The sequence below is a fragment of the Chanos chanos genome, chromosome 7 (assembly GCF_902362185.1).
Source record: "Chanos chanos chromosome 7, fChaCha1.1, whole genome shotgun sequence".
Taxonomy (NCBI): domain Eukaryota; kingdom Metazoa; phylum Chordata; class Actinopteri; order Gonorynchiformes; family Chanidae; genus Chanos; species Chanos chanos.
In genome coordinates, this window is record NC_044501.1 from 10,615,984 (window position 1) to 10,633,035 (window position 17,052).

The 17,052-nt window shown below is 40.8% G+C and overlaps 2 protein-coding genes across 2 annotated transcripts; both read left to right on the plus strand.

Moving 5' to 3' along the window:
• The first annotated feature begins 1,186 nt into the window (after positions 1–1,186).
• On the plus strand, positions 1,187–3,055 carry cbr1 (carbonyl reductase 1). Its single transcript, XM_030780067.1, has 4 exons — positions 1,187–1,252; positions 1,633–1,927; positions 2,053–2,160; positions 2,411–3,055. The coding sequence occupies exons 2-4, from the start codon at positions 1,642–1,644 to the stop codon at positions 2,845–2,847; spliced, it is 831 nt and encodes a 276-aa protein (XP_030635927.1). The 5' UTR covers positions 1,187–1,252; positions 1,633–1,641; the 3' UTR covers positions 2,848–3,055.
• A 1,526-nt stretch (positions 3,056–4,581) lies between these two features.
• Positions 4,582–12,619, plus strand: LOC115815981 (MORC family CW-type zinc finger protein 3-like). Its single transcript, XM_030778952.1, has 17 exons — positions 4,582–4,620; positions 5,180–5,252; positions 5,404–5,536; positions 5,924–6,148; positions 6,623–6,760; positions 7,017–7,131; positions 7,357–7,485; positions 7,658–7,777; positions 8,132–8,229; positions 8,336–8,443; positions 8,521–8,649; positions 10,089–10,163; positions 10,258–10,297; positions 11,077–11,227; positions 11,349–11,430; positions 11,577–12,096; positions 12,338–12,619. The coding sequence occupies exons 1-17, from the start codon at positions 4,582–4,584 to the stop codon at positions 12,617–12,619; spliced, it is 2,457 nt and encodes an 818-aa protein (XP_030634812.1).
• The last annotated feature ends 4,433 nt before the right edge of the window (positions 12,620–17,052 follow it).

The following is a 17,052-nucleotide window of genomic DNA, read 5'->3' on the forward strand; positions in this document are numbered from 1 at the left end:
TGACATTATGCGCTTTTCCCTCAAAAATGAGCACTGTTGCAGAAAGGTTTTGTTATTTAAAGTGTTTTTTTTTTTTGTTCTTGTTGTTGTTGCTGTTTTTATATAACATATGTAATACTTTGAGCTCTTTGTACAAAATGTTAAAAGTTTCTCATATTTGTAAATGTGTGAATTTTAAATTACATTTTACAAAAGAGGAGCAACTTCTAAATTTACTCTTTGTGACTTGGAGGTGTGATTCATCTGACCATTATTTATGGTAACTTTTAACCTTCATGTCATTAAAGGATAAAAATGAAGTCTTTAGCTTCCGTAAATATATGACATAGTTATCAAGATGTAAGTGTATTGGCTGGCTAATGATTAACAGAACTTGAGATAATATTTTTGCAAGAGAGGTACAACTTGCAAGTTTTAAGTAGCCTATCAGATGAGAACTGAGCCAACATTAACAAACTCATGAAATATTTGTGTTTCAGAATAAGAGTGGTCAACAACATAATTGCTTGTTTTGTGCGCGCACACACACACACATGCACACACACAGAAATAGTCAATAAGTTTACAAAACAAAACATGAACCTCAGATCAATTTCAAGCAATACTTCTAATAAATACCCTGTGATCACCCTATAATATGACTTTTTATATTGCTTTTTATGTCATTCACGGTGAAACCGAAAGTAAGCACTAATAAGTAATCCTGAATGCTTTCATAATGCACTAAGAATAAGGGCTGTAATAACTGATGATCAACTTTAATCCCACCCTACATGTACTGCTCTTCAAGAAACTGTGACCTGAAATATACAATAAAGTAGACACCAGTGTACCATTTTAATCTTTTAAGTTAACTCTTAAATTTTAATTCTTGAAATTATTCTTATTCTTATCCGCGACACCGCAAGTGGGGAATAAGTGTTCTCGTTCAATTATTGATTGATTTATTTGTTAATTATTATCACGTTTACCACATATCTATTTTATCCAGGCCGTATTTTAACACAAAATATACTGGTTGTCATCGGGACGCTTTGAGGACCACTTATTCTTTTTTCATGGCAAAACCTGTCCTTTACAGAAGCACTGTGCTGAGTTAACGTACGTAGGAGGAAAAAACGAGTCTTATATTTTGAAAAAGCTTCAGGCCGCCATCTTGAAACTAGGCTATATAACCTGCACGGTGGTCAGTTTAGCCGGAGCGAAGTTGGATATCACCGTACAGCAATAATTTTCCATTCAGTCGCTCAAGGTAGGTGCAATGTCATTAATTCTGTTACCCCGTTTAAAAAAAATATATTAATGCATAACTTCACTTGCTAATTAAATAGAATTTGAACTGAACTGAACTGAAATATGTCAGTTCTTACTTTCACTATCAATTTGTCAGACCGATAATTATAAGCCAGTTATTGACTTTTGGAGTTCCCCGCTCCCATTCTTTCTTAGTTATCGAAATATGGAAAACTTGGAGCTAGTGGGCTTACTAATATGTAAAGGGTTATCGTGTCTTTCGTTTGTGCAAGTTTCAATGGCTTCAAATTCATGTTCGCGAATTATAAACATATACACACAAAACATATTTCATTGCCCCTAACATTCCTGCACATTACATTGTTTTGCATTTTTTAGCCGGTGGACATGACAGGTTCCAAAGTTGCAGTTGTGACCGGTGCAAACAAGGGAATTGGACTTGCAGTTGTGAGGTCATTGTGCAAACAGTTTACCGGCGACGTGTTCTTGACCGCGCGGGATGTTGGCAGGGGAACGGAAGCCGTTAAAACCCTTAATGCCGAGGGATTGAACCCTCTCTTTCATCAACTGGATATCACAGACCCCTCCAGCGTGAACGCTACGCGTGACTTCTTCAAAGAAAAATACGGTGGAGTGGACGTGCTCATTAACAACGCAGGAATTGCCTTCAAATGTAATTTTACAACCTCATTAGGCTATACCTTTGTACAAATATTACACATAACTGTTATCTGGTGCATAGCAACTTCAAGACAATGGCGTATTACATAAACTGAAAATCTTATCTTCATTCTACAGCGGCTGACACAACGCCTTTTGGGATCCAAGCTGAAGTCACACTTAAAACCAACTTCTTTGCCACCAGAGACATGTGTACTGCTTTTCTTCCCATTATAAAACCTGGAGGTAAGTCAAAACTTGAAATTTGCCACACTTATTAGGGTGAATTCAGGTATATTGGGACATCAGGTAAACTGGGACAGAATTACAAAAACTGTCCCAATATAGCTGAATTTACCCTAATTGATCTTATCAAGGAGATTCTCTGAGCATAAGCAATTTATTTTATACACATTGTATCACTTTGACCTGACAGATATTTCATACATTTTAATACTTTCTTCACAATGTTATGGTATTTTCTGGTTGTAAACAGGAAGGGTGGTGAATGTGTCCAGCATGATGGGAGCCATCGCACTGGGACGGTGCAGTCCGCAACTCCAAGAGCGATTCCGCAGCGAGGACATCACAGAAGAGGAGCTGGTGGAGTTGATGGAGCGCTTCATTAAGGATGCTCAGGAGGGCGTCCACAGCGAGAGGGGTTGGCCCGACACAGCCTACGGAGTCTCCAAAACGGGCCTCACTGTCTTATCCATGATCTACGCCAGGAGGCTGAGGCGAGAGAGACCTGGTGATGACATCCTCCTCAACGCCTGCTGCCCGGGTTGGGTGAGGACAGACATGGCCGGACAAAATGCTCCACTTTCACCAGATGAGGGCGCTGTAACTCCAGTCAAACTTGCGCTATTGTCACCTGGTGCCAAGGAACCCCATGGAAAGTATGTGACAGAAAAAGGCGTTCAGACGTGGTGAGAATTTGCTTGTCTTGTGTCTTGTGTATTTATGTTATACCCCAAAACCAAAACAGTAAGAATCATGGATAAAAGTGTCTGGAAATGTATTATTTTTTGGCACCATGGCTTGAATATTATAGAGTCTACAGGTATTGCCAAACTGATATGTCACTGCTAAAGAGAGGCTACTGGCTTTTTTGACATGTCTGTCATTTTCATCCTGTGGATTTCTGTGCCTGTGAATTGTAAGTAAATAAAACTGAAATCAAAATAATCTGTTCTGAGTTCTTCAACTGCTTTTCTCTGTCACACTTCTGCTGTATACACAAACAGTACATGTACACACAATCTTTATCACTGTCCAGTACTGGCAGATTTCACCGTGACAAAACACAAAATAGAGTGTTGCAGGGGTTTCCAGACAAATATAGTCGTTACAGTATTACAACTACTTATTAATATGGTTAAAGGAGCAACAAGAAAGAGTAAATATTGATTGCCGCAAATAAGTTACATCTGAGAGAATACAGATGGAGAGATTTGGTTTAAGTAGGGGAAGAAGAAAAAGAAGTACTTTATTGGTCACACACACACCAGAGCTATAAGCAGTGAACTGCAGCCTCCGCATTTAACCCATCCTATACACCAGTGAGTACACACACACACACACACACACACACTAGGGGTTAGCAGCAGTGGGCAGCTGCAGGTGCTCGGGGAACCAACTCCAGGTCTTTTTGCCAGTGTCTCGGTCAAGGTCACTGGAAGAAACCGGAGCACCTGGAGGAAACCCACGCCAACATGGGGAGAACATGCAAACTCCACACAGAAAAGACCTGGGACAGCCAGGATTCAAACCCGGGACCTTCTTGCTGTGAGGCAACAGCCACCGTTTAAGCCCTTTGAAATCACAGATGTCAGGTGTTGTTAATCGCCATCCGAAAATAGTCTTAAAGCATCATATAACATTGCACGACAAAATTAGCTGTCCGGTTTAAATTGTATTGTCTTCCTCTTCATCTTTTCTATTTATCCAAAATGTTAAGATTTTTATTCTTGGGTGTTTATTTGCTGTTTGGATTTCTGTGACACAGCAAGTAAATCTGTATCACAGAAGGCAAAGAAGAGACAAGAAAATGTCTACAACCGAATTACACACAGACAGACTTTTCTAAATTCATCATCATCACCATTCCCCCCCAATCTCTGTCGTTCTTTCTCTCTCACACACTTTGCAGAGTCTCATTCGCAAGACCAAGGGAATGTGAGAGCATCGAGACGCGAGTGTGCCAAACCAGTAAATCATTTTATGAATGTTAAGCAAACAAAACCCATTGTGGAATCCTAAAAGTTCAAGCACATGCATGTTTCTTTATCAAACAACCTGTACAGGCAGAAAGTTTAATAATACACCAATTCACCAACTGAACTTCTTACCCCCAATGCAAGACATGCGAGAGTCACTCACAAGCACGTATTCCTTCGAAACTGACACCAGACACAGTTGCTTGTAGAAGCTTCGACTTGCTGAAATGCTGTGCAACCATGTGTCTGCATCAAGACCATGTGCTTATTGTGGATGACAATATGAAAGGCATTCGGCCATGGAGGACCGCAGAGATGTCACAACCGGAGCATGTTAATGAAGCATGTGCTATATCAAGACACTGGGCTGGACAGACCAGTCCACAGCACGTAGAGCAGGGACCGAGAAGTAGCGGTTAGCATTGCTGCTCCTGCACACTGGGAGAAAATGGCCACCCAGAGGCATAGAGGGATACCCTTGAGTTCAGTGAGTAATCACAAATATATTGCTATTATTGCGATATGTTTGTTATGTGTTATTATGTATTATGGGTATAGATGTTGTGACTGTTTAATGTACTTTTCTGTTTTCATTTGTGCTATGTTTTTTTTTTCTGTTTCTGGGTTAAGCTCTTTGGCTGTGTTTACCATATAGGAGGCTGTATTCTGAAATGCTGATTGAATGACTCGTTTAGAAAAATGTTTTAGTTCTATGGCCTGGTCTGAATATAGTAAAGACTTAGTACAAACTTTTCATTTCACTAGCTGTGTGACATACAGTACTTTTTTTTTTTTTTTTTTTTTAATTGATGTCTACATTTGATGTCATAATTCGTTTGTCCTGAAAGTTACTGAATTACATTCAAATACACATAAATAAAATAAAACAAGTAAGCAAGCAAAAAAGAAAGAAAGAAAGAAAGAACATTCAAAAACACTTCATGACTGCTGTTAGCAAACAAAAAAGTACACTGATGATTACGTCTCCTCTAACTGTATATTCACTACCATCTGTTTCCCATTTATCTTTTCTCCCGGCCAAACAGCTAAGTCCCAAATTTCTGTACACTAATTCCACAAGCCATACCTGGCCCTTCAGTGCCATTGCTGAGCTGATTGGTGAGTTAGCATTCGCATGCCAAATAAACTCCTCCCATCCAAAGAAGCACTGCAAGATCTCGCAGCATGTATCAACACACACACACACACACACACACACCTAATCCAACCCAAACCATAATTTATCATCTCACACACATGCTCGTTTCAGACAACGCTTACGATCCAGACGTCCGTGCCAAGCGGTTCTGGATCGATTGGACGCAGATAAAAGGTCTGGACTGTCTGTCATTTATGGATAATGGGACTGGTCTTAGTCGGGACAGGATGCACAAAATGCTTAGGTAAGCACACAGCAACAAACAGTGCGGATTCATGTGACAGACAAGATAAGGCCGAAACAAGGTGTGTGGAATTTTGTAGTTAATGTTGAGAACAACGGTAGAAAGAGTATAGCTTTGGAATAGAGTGGTAGGAAGTCCCTTTGGCCATTGGCATATTGGCATACAGTTCGTGAAAAGAAAAGAGAAAAAAACCCGCACTCCATTTACAATTTTAACTGGGTTCCCATGGACATTACAAATGTATCATAATTAATTATTATTAATAATGTATTATGTATTATTAACATTATGAATTCATTACTGTTATTAACATTATTAATTTCCCTCAGACATTTTTAATTGTTTGAGTCCACGGAGCAAAATGAACTATTTCTCTCAATCTCTTAGCTTTGGTTTCAGTAACAAGAAGGAAGTCAGAGGTCACATCCCAGTGGGTGTTTATGGCAATGGATTCAAGTCAGGCTCTATGCGCTTGGGGAAGGATGCCATCGTCTTCACTAAGACCAAGGACACCATGAGTGTTGGCCTCTTGTCCCAGTCTTACCTGGCAGCCATCAAAGTTCAACAACTTCTGGTTCCCATCATCACCTTCAGACGTGATGGGCAAAACTTGTATCCTTACTCACCACCAAAAAATTGCAAAATATTGGATTTGAAAATAAACAGGTTCCAAACATTTTTTTTTCCAGAAATACGGGTTTACTTACTGAATAATTTTGGCTACTCTCATAATTATGAGTTCCTGTATGATAATATATATCAAGATATAACGAGTGATATAACAATGTCATTACAAGGTATTGTTGATTAGATACGACGGCCATGCTACGGTACTGTATGAAAGCATAGCGTAGCATGCATTATTGAAACCTTTCTAGTAGACTGTTACTGGTAATGTAATGTTTCTAAAGCAGACTCTATCAATTTTATGGGTAATGATAAAACAGCGTTGACGTTACATCAATAAGTTCTTAAAACTTCATTGTCTTTAAAACAGTATACTCACAGGGGTGTCAAATGCAGGCAAATGTCCAGGTTTTGACCGGTAAAAGAAGAGTGTTCCCTTGACATTTCTTCCTCGCTTAGTCCAGAAGATGCGGCAAGCCTGCAGGCGATCCTTAAACATTCCCTCTTCAACACGGAACGTGAACTCTTCTCTGAACTTCGCGCGATCAGTGCCGCTGGACGCACTGGCACGCGCATCATCATCTGGAACCTGCGCAAGTGGGTTGCAAGCAGCTACCGCCATATCGACACAAACTAATGTGAAATCAATATTTTTGAAATCAGTTTGGGTTACATGAACAGTCTCAGTATCATCACGATAATGGTGTCGTATTAGGAACATTATTTTTTCCTAAAACCAAAAGGCTAAACCTACAGTACGCTGCATCGGCAAAACAGATAAGACGCACACAGTTTTCCAAAGGAAATTGTGTCACTGTCACCCTGAAAGAATATGTTTGGTGTTGATTCCTAGGACTACAAGTGGTGAGACTGAATTTGACTTTGACGTTGATAAATGTGATATTCGAATCCGTACGAGTCTTAACGCGAGTGAGACCTCATCTCCAGCGAGTGATTATTCATTACGTGTGAGTATGGGGTCATCATGGACGGGGATATCATTCAGGTCAATATCAATTGCGCTATCTTCATTATTTCATCGCTCCAATCAGCACTAGCTATCCAATTCAGTATTAGCTCAATGTATCTGTGCGCTTCTAGTCATCTCAGTGCTCGTCACAGTAGTATGTCAGGAGAGCAATAATGTATGTTTTAAGCGTTGCAATTTGTCTGTTATTTGTTTTTCGATGCAGGCGTACTGCAGCATTCTGTACTTGAGGCCTCGAATGCAAATTAACATCCGTGGGAAACGAGTGCGAACACAGCTGATCTCCAAAGGTCTCGCTTACATCGCAAATGACATCTACCGACCTTCTTTTCTTGTATCCTTTGGGCTCCTTGCATCGCGTTCATTATTTAAGCAGTGCTTTCTAGACTTATCCACGACAAAATGATTTATTTGACTTTCTACAATTCTGATTTTTTTAAAACTAAATGAATGGCTTTCACTTGAATCTACGTTTCTCTTGAGATTTTGCCTGACACAAATTTCAGAGCCAGCGTATTCAGATCACCTTTGGGTTCAACACCAAGAGCAAGGAGCACTGTGGTATAATGATGTACCATAAGAACAGGTTGATAAAGGCGTTTGTACAAGTGGGCTGTCAAAGAAAGGTACAAGTTTTTTTTTTTCAGACATCTCTTTTGCACTAATTCACATTTGTATTTTCTGTTTTTATAATGTTTTGAACATTTTTAAGCCAGTATTTTGACATAAGGGTGCAACTCTGTGATTCTTTTCTGAGGAATGACAGGTAACAAACAGTGAGTCTTAACGTTCCTCTTTCACACCCAAAGGACAAAAAATCCATTTACATCTTAACCGTTATGGAATCGAAATGGAAGCATTTCATCATTTCATCAAAAAAAAAAAAAAAAAAAAAAGCAACCTCTGTTTTGATTGTATTGAGACATTGCGTCCACATCATGATACAATATTAAATAATGTTTTTGTTATTTGTGGGACAGGCAGACAAAAAGGGTGCTGGAGTCATTGGAATCATCGAGTGCAATTTCCTTCAACCAACTCACAACAAACAGGATTTTGATGACACGGATAAATACAGGTTGTCCCCGCTGTACTGCGATCAGTTAACACTTAACACAGCTGTTAATTATTCTTCAGAAAAGTCAGAAAATGTATTTGTAATGTCATGTCCTTCTTCCGTTCAGGAAGACCATACACAATCTTGGCATTAAACTGGAAGAGTACTGGAATGAGGTTTGGTTCAGACACAAGAACGAGGATCCAGAGTGTACAATACCTATAGAGGACACAAAGTGAGTGACTGTTTATTGGTGTGTCTTGACCTTATAATGGTTGATACTGAGATGTGCCATTAACTCTGGGGTCCCAGGAAAGTTCCAGACCAAAGCTGGGTCCAGTGCGACAGCTGCCTAAAGTGGAGGAGACTTCCAGATGGCACAGACTGCAGCCTACTCCCTGAGAGGTGGCTCTGCAACATGAACCCCGACCCTCAGTTCAGGTGACGCCCGTATAGCAGTTTTATCCAGTGATGTCATAGCTGGTGACAGATAATAAGAGAAAACAAATTTGTGGGTTTGTCAGATGACTGATATTGCATGGCCGGGATATACGCAACTTTTCATTGAAATTCATTCGAATTTGGTTGTCCAGGTTGGATATCCAGCTTTGCCACGTTAAGTTAAAACCAATATGTCTTTCTATGACTAATTCCTCTGGCTCCTTTGGCATGATTGGGTGTTTGCCACATGTCTGTTAGCTGGCTGCCCTCAGAAAAGTCTGAAGGATCTTGGAGGGAGCTAGTTTAGGGAATCAGAGCGTGTTAAAAGATATTCCTGGGTTGGCTGACATGGCTGGCTAGCACCTTGCATTGCACCATGTTCATGCCTTTCACCACAGTGTGTCTTAGCGAGTCGTACAAATTTTATACTACCTCATCAACAAAATTTTTCTTAAATTAGATAAAATTTTTTTAAACCAAGCTACTAGCTGTTGTGTCGTTATTTTGAATGAGACGACACTAGGAGATGTTGATTTTCAAGCTAGCAAGGGGCAAGTACCAGTTTTTGAAAGCGATGGTGAAAACCACTTCAGCTGTTCATTTAAAACTTAATAAATGATAAACATGTTACATCTTTCTCTACATAGTACCCTGAATATTTGCACACAAATTGTTAACTGGCAATGGAAACTATTTAATAAATAGATGCCTCTGTTAGTTAGTTAGCTAATTAGTTAGCGGTAGTTAGCTAATGTCGGAAACTACATCACACCCTAAAGCAGGGGTGGGCAAATCCAGTCCTGGAGGGCCGGTGTCCTGCCGGTTTTTGTTTTCACCTCTTAGCTACCTGTTGATTTTCACTTTGAAAACAGGTGTGCATGCTCTTCAGCCAATCAGAGACTATATTTAGTTGGTTGACAAGAAAAACAGCAGGACCATGGCCCTCCAGGACCGGATTTGCCCACCCCTGCCCTAAAGCATAAGGTTCTGAGATCAGCTACACATTATGACTGTTCTCTCCAAACTCATGGTGTTGTACAGGAGCGCACACTGCAACAAAAAAACATCTAACGACACATCGGCCATTTTAGAACAGTTGCAGCTGAAATATAGAAATCCTGTCCTGTTGTGCCATTTGACTAGAAAATCACTGTCATCCAAAATTTGTCCTCAACATCATGAGGGGGTTGAAAGCAAATGAAATCTTTACAAGTCACTTGTACTGTCACACCGTGTAACCTGTGATGCTCTGATTCTCCATGACTTTGCCACCATGTGGAAAATTTGGTATGATTTCTTGTCACAAAATTTCACAGTGTAACGGGAAATCAAACCATGCGTTCCCGTCATAAGTTAAAACATTGGTTGTGAACAGTGTGGGTCATCAAATGATTATTTTTGCAAAATGTAACATCGCCATTCAAAAAAATCCTGCACAGGAGCTGTCATGTGGAAGAGGAACTTGAAGAACAAGAGGAGGACCAGAGGTCATACCCAAAACCCTACAAACGACAGTAAGATCTCAGATCTTCACTCTTCAAGGATTAGTTGTTAATCGCCATCTATGTCGTTAATCTGATGGTCCATAGAGCCTTTGTATCCACACAGGAGGAAGAACTCAAAGCCCCTGCGTGAGGACAAGGTGCCTGTAAGTAAATGGTTCCTGCTGGGATAGTCTCTACAAATAGTGAAATATATTAACTTGCTAGAAAATTGAACCGATTTACAAGTGTGGTGGGTGGATGAATGGATTAGCGGAGGGATGGAGGGATGGATGGATGAATGGAGGTGTGTGGGGAGGGGGGGGGTCAGAAATAAAACCATAGCTTTTCAGCAAGTAGTTGATGCAAGTAAGTGCCCAAACAAAGAATGCAGGGCAGGTTCAGCTGATCATTGTTTTTGGCTGCCATGGTCAGAGGATGAGATCCCTGTGATTTTAGAAAGAGGTGTTTATGGAGCATGTTTGAGAAGAACATCTGTAATGAGCACTGTTCAATTTGCGAATGTCATGACAAGCAACTCTGAATAACATGACTGCAAGTCTGTGGCAGCAGAGAGGATAGAATCCAGTCCTGGAGGGCAAAGTCCTGATGTTTGTTTGGTTTTTTTTTTGTGTTTTTTGCTGTTACCTCTTAATTAGAGGTTGATAATTACCTGATTAACAGTAGGGCGCATTCCACTCTAATTACATACCACAGTGGTTGGCTGATGTGAAAAACCAGCAGGACTTTATGCCTCTTTGACTGTACATGAGTACCTTGGACGTGAGAGAGAGTGTGAGCAGCAATTGCAAGAGCAGTCAGTTGAGAACTTCACAGGAACTAATTATTCATCAGTTACATAAACTCAAAAATAACATCCACTTACTGTTTAAATTTGGTGCTAATATCGACAGTAACATTTTAATACATCCATTTCTGCCTGTAGGTTATCCAAGTCCCAGCTCAAGCAGGACACCCACTGGCCGGAGTACGCGTGAGCACTGTCGCTTGGCAACCGCTGTCCTCTGCTCCATTTAGCACTGCTCAGCCTGACACTCTATCCACTGTCCATAGATCTGGTGATGGTGATCATGCAGGTTTGTGGTTCTCTGGCCCTTCTGAGGCTACGTTACACATATTCACCCTACAGGCAGAGAACCAACGCTTCATAATATGTGAAAGGTTTTGTCAGTCTCATTTCTTCTGTTCTGCTCGTAGACGTGGTCACTCCCGCAGAAATTCAAAGGTCGTCTGTAAACCCTTCTCCCGTCGTCGATCCAAGATCTCTGTCCAGCCCAAGGTGTGAATGTTACGATGGTCGCAGAGAACGTGTGAACCTGTTGTGTGTTGTGTTCTCAACACACGTGGTTTAAAGGTCAACTTTCAATGCTGTGTTTCTTTGTGTGTGCTTCTTTCTTGTTCATTCAAACTGTATTTTTCATAAAGGCCAAGGAGAAAACAGACAATCTTGCCAGAAAATCCTACTGAGATGGATGCCATGGTAACGGCGCCACACTTACCAGTCACCAGTGTTACTCAGACAAACTGCAAACCCGTTATATTCGAGAAGAGGAGGAGCACAGAGCAGGGAGGCACGCAAAACTTAAATGTTCGGGAAAACTGGGGGATGGTCACGGAAGACAAAATGATGGAAGCATTTGAACGACATAAGTGGCTTAGACCGGACGAAGACTGGTACGGAACGGAGGGATTATCTGAGGAAGAGACAGAGGACGCGTCTTTTTTTGGTGCGGGGGAGACATTCGAGCCTGAAGGAAAGATAAAAGATGGAGCGCCACAGCAGGAGGTGCAGAAGGAGCTGAGTGAAACCATGCAAGTCACAGCGCTGGAGAGAGACACGTGCAGGAATCAAATACAGGAGCTGCAGCTGGAGCTACAGAAGCTCCGACAACAATGCGGCAATGTCGACACCTGGAGGACCCAATGCAACCAACTTAAGAGCAAGGTAAACTGCTTTAAAAAAAAAAAAGTGTCTTTTTTATTTTACTAATCGTGAATTTAATCTGTAGCAAACCATCACTGTGGCTTTTCCATAGAGTTTGCACAGTCGGTTCATTTTAGTGTTTGTATTATACCAGTAAACATAGGAAATTCCTTTCAAGTTTATTCATATCCCAAAGAAAGAAAGAAAAAAAAAAATCCTTCGTTCTTCTAAACAATGCACATGTTTTGCTGGTGTGATGAAGATGGAGGGATTGGAGAAGGAGAAAGCCCGTCTGTCCTCCCTCTGTGAGGCGCTGAGGACGGAGCTGGGGGGCCTGAGAGAAAACACAAACAGGAGGAGGGAAGAGACGGAGGTAAGGACCCTCGACGGAGCTGGCGGCAGCGACGAGGAGCTGAGGAGACTACGGCGTAACGTGGGCCGCCTGCTGGCCTCCTTCGTCCCCGCGCTCGATCTGAAGCGAGTCGACTACGACAGCGATGTCATCGACGTGATCTTGGACCAGGTTCTGCGGGAGGTCACGTAACGCTGCTACGTGCTTTACTTTCGCGGACTAAACACGTAGTCATCTCATGACCTTGTTCTTTTTGAAGAGATTTAGTAATATTGACAGAGAAAAAACCCCCCAGAGATTTAATGGGAAGATAATTGGAAATGATTGAAAGCATTTCAACAACAACAACAACAACAAAAAAAATAGGTCAAACAAGTAGCAGCCTACTCTACATATTTTCGGCTGCTGTCACTGGAGGTAGTACTGTTGAATGCAGATGTTTAAACTTGATCTGTTGTATAAAAGTTGATATGTGATGATCTTGTTGTATAAAAGTTGATATAAACTATATGCTTTCTGTTTATTTGTAGTCTTGAGTTATTTTAAAGCCTTTACAAACTACTTTTAAACTTGCTGTAAACTATTAATGCTAACAAAATGTACAAATATGCATAGCTAATGCGAGAGTTTGTCTGAAAGACCATGTTGCTCTTATTCTTCAGTCTTGGAGAGGGAACCTAGGAGACCACTCTTGCTCAACTTTGTCTCCCTCAAAAAAAGAGCTGTTGAGTTTTTTCCTCCAAAATGTAATGTACACTTCCAGTTTGAACTATTGTGACTTTTTATACGTAACCTTTCCCCTGTTACATTATGTGGTTGCTAAATGTCAACAGTTTTGGCTGACTTCACCTCAGCCATATCTCTCTATCTCTATCTCTATCTCACACACACACACACACACACACACCCATGTACTTTTCCTCTCCTCACCCTCTTTTTCACATGCTGTACAGTTTTGGTTCCTCCCCAGGAGTCACTCCCAAAAACAGATACGGACAGGTCATTGTACAACACGGCGCACCCTAAAGACTAGAATAACCTCCGAACCTCAGCTGCAGAATCGTTTTTCCAATCAGTTGACAAAATGATTGAAACCAGTTTTTTGGTGCTGCCATAATATTGTTTTCGTTTACCCCCTGTCCCACTCCAGACCTGTGCTTTTCAGGTAGGTAAGACTGAAGAGGAGTTCTGGAACTGGGTCTAGCGTTTAAACCCAGTTTCTGAATGTTTTATAAATGTTCGTTTAAACTGGTTAAACTGAAAGTGGTACTTGTACAGCTCTCATCGTTAGGATGGCACATCACTATATCAATACACAATTATATAGTATACACACTTGGTGACTGAAACCAGGAGCAAATGAATCCAAATCCCTTCTACTGCCTGATCATGTCATGTTGAGTAGGACGCAAAGCCAGAAATGACTCTTCAGGACGCTATTCAGTATCAGTTTCGCTGTGCCAAAAATTTCACAGAAGATCAGGAGATGTTCACTACCCAGAGTCTGGATTCTGGTCCAGTGACATTTCTGGCAAGAGTTGTTCAGAGGTAACATCTACTTGTTGGTGTTAACTTACATACAACACCGGAGTAAATGAGGATTGTTCTGATAGTTAGTGGGGTAGTGACCTTCTTAACATCCATTTGGAGCAAAACACATTCTAAGGGGTTAGTCAGATCTTCCACTGGATAGCTGCCAGTGCATCTGCTCTCTGTGGCAGCGGAGAGAGAGGGGAGGTAGTATGGGATTAGCTGTGTTCTGCTTGTGACAGTAGCGCTCCAAGTTAACAAAGCTGTTTGTTGGAATGATATGAGAATTTTTAGGACTGGTGGACAATGTTTTGTGTTTATAAGGACTTTTCTCTCTTTTTTAAAAAACTTAAATGGTCACTTTTAGATATCGGGAAAATGTGCTTCGAGTATTGTTTTCATTTTCTTGTTTTAATTCATTTTTTGCCTTTAGGTGCTAGATGTAGGCATTAGAAGATTAAAGACAGTAACTAGCTTAATGGTTAATCAATTGCAGAGCTGTAGGGGGCACTGATTATAAATTAGCCTCATCATCTAATTGATTAATTATGCTGAGTTCTCTTCAGGGTAGGCTATAACCATAATGGCTGACTATTTAGAGGGACTATGAAGCCAAGGTAGAAATTTACTATGAGTACTAAAAATTAAATTGCTTTGCAGAGTTCACCTGTTTAAATTCAAATCTGCTTGATCTCAGGATCCCCTAGAGCTTCCATATTTTATCTAACTATGTACTGTTTTAATAAAATGAAGAATTAATTAGCTTGAAAACGATAAAAAAAAATAGACATTTACATTTCCTTTGGTATATGGAAATTTAAAAATTAATGTTTTTGCTTGTCTGCTTCTTTTCGAACATTTTATTCGCGTCAAACTAGTGAAATTATGCAAGTTAAACAAAACAAGTTGGTTGTATAACACAATACACAATCAAGAACATACCAAGAACAGTTTTGGTATTGTAACACAGGTGTGCTCAGACTTAATCATTAACCAACAGAAAAGAACGCAGGTAAGTGCACGTGAATTTCGTTCATTCCAAGTTCAGTATAAAAACGATGTCACCTTATCAGATTTTCTAGATGACTGAAGACAGATTTTTTATACAAATGGAAGGCCACCCAAACGCCTTAACAGAATTACTCACGAGGGCAGCGCAACTGTTATCAAAAATTTTGGAGAAGCAAACAAGACATGACGTTACCAGGGGTGTGTGTGCGTCTATGTATTCGCCGAGGAGTACGACCGAACGTCACTCGGTTCTGCGATCAGTCTCTTTCAGGTAACTAAGCCTTTTCGTAAACACCATGGGCAAATCCTTGCAATTCTTCATCATCTTACCTTCTTTAATATACTCGACAATGGGGGCACCCAGCCGAGCCGCGGATGAAGTGAACGCCGAGGATCCTGTAGTTCAGGCTTGCGCTGCGTTTGCCCTCGAGGCCTACAACTTTTTCAGTCAGCAGACTCACCTTTACTTCATTACCTCGTTCAATTCAGTCAAAAGAGAGGTAAGACTTTTAGTTATTGTATTAATCCACGCTCAAAATTTCACCTGTATTCCGAATGTTACGTTTGTCTCAACAAATGTGTTCCACAATAGGCTGAATTGGAGTTGGCTCACGTTTCTTACCAAAAAAAAGAAAAATACTTGCAAAAAAGTCGAGATGCATGTTTCTTTGAGATTGATTTTTCCATAATTATATCTCAGAACGTTGGCGCAGGTTTGTATGACATGGATGTGGAGCTGAGAGAATCTGTCTGCCTAAAAAGTGGAGAGCAAGGGCAGGCAATCCCGAAAAACTGCCAAAAAGTCGACAGTTCACCTGGAGCAAAGGTAAAATTTCCCCAAACCTTTTTTTCCCCCCTTGGCATTACGGCAATATGTAAACCGCTTTATGTGCACTTTTAATAGAATAATCTATGTCTTATAAAGCATAAAACAGCTTTTGAACCTGGACTGCCCTTTTTATTCTCCATTAATTCTGTGCCTGTGATTCTGTGTGTGTCTTTTCTCTCGCAGGTGTACCGCTGTCACTTTTCTGTGTTGAATGTTCCGTGGCAGGACGAGCGAGTATTGTTAAACAGCAACTGCAGTGAAATCAGTCAATAATGATTAATGATCAAGCTTTATTCTAATATAAAAGCAGAATATACTACGTAATTGTGTCGTTCTCATTATGTATATAATAAGAATATAAATTTCAAACAGTTGATTGAATGGAGACCTAAACGGCTCGTGTGTTTTCATTGTTAAAATACCACATGCCAAATGCATAACAAATGAAGGATTGTACCAGGATTGATTAAAAGGCTGGCGCTGAAATGGCCACAAGGTGGTGCTCACGACTAAAGATATATCACTGACACATTCAAGGAAAACAGCGGAAAAATGCTCCAGACATTACAATGCTGTATGTAACAAGGCTTAATACGCGCGACGTGCTGTGATGAAATCCCTTAAGCCTACAAAAAAAAATCAGCTCATCTCATATATCATCGAATAACACGATCATAGTCAAATGACAACTACTGGCCACTGACACTTCTAATTATGCTGTAATTTTAGGTTACTTCTCTCTTTATGCCTTACAAATAAATACAGATTTAAGATGTGTCCAGGGCTAATGCTAACTTAGAGGGCACGAAACAAACAGATCAACCACCATTTCAGCACAGCAACATCAATGCGTGGTGCTGCCTCACAGTGCTACTTCTGCGGGAGCGGAACGGTGATTACGCGCCAGTATACGTTTTGTAACGCGGGTTGGAGTCTTACTACGCTTCTCGTCCGCGCTGCTTAATCCCCCCGCGAGTCCCCGTGAGCAGCAGGGTCACTGGGGAGTGAAAACGTGATTGAATTTCTCGCTCGCCGCTGTGCCAGCCCTCTGAAGCCTTAATGAGGATACAATGGGCCCTGCATTTTTGCTTCCCCGCTAGTTCCTGCTCTATTTCTGTCTGCACCGGTAACATTACCAGGCCTGAGAGAGAGAGAGAGAGAGAGCGAGAGCGAGCGAGCTCCTACAGTAGCACAAGAATATCATATAAAATAAAGCCTGTAAACACATGTTAACAAAGGGCGAAGGTCATGCAGG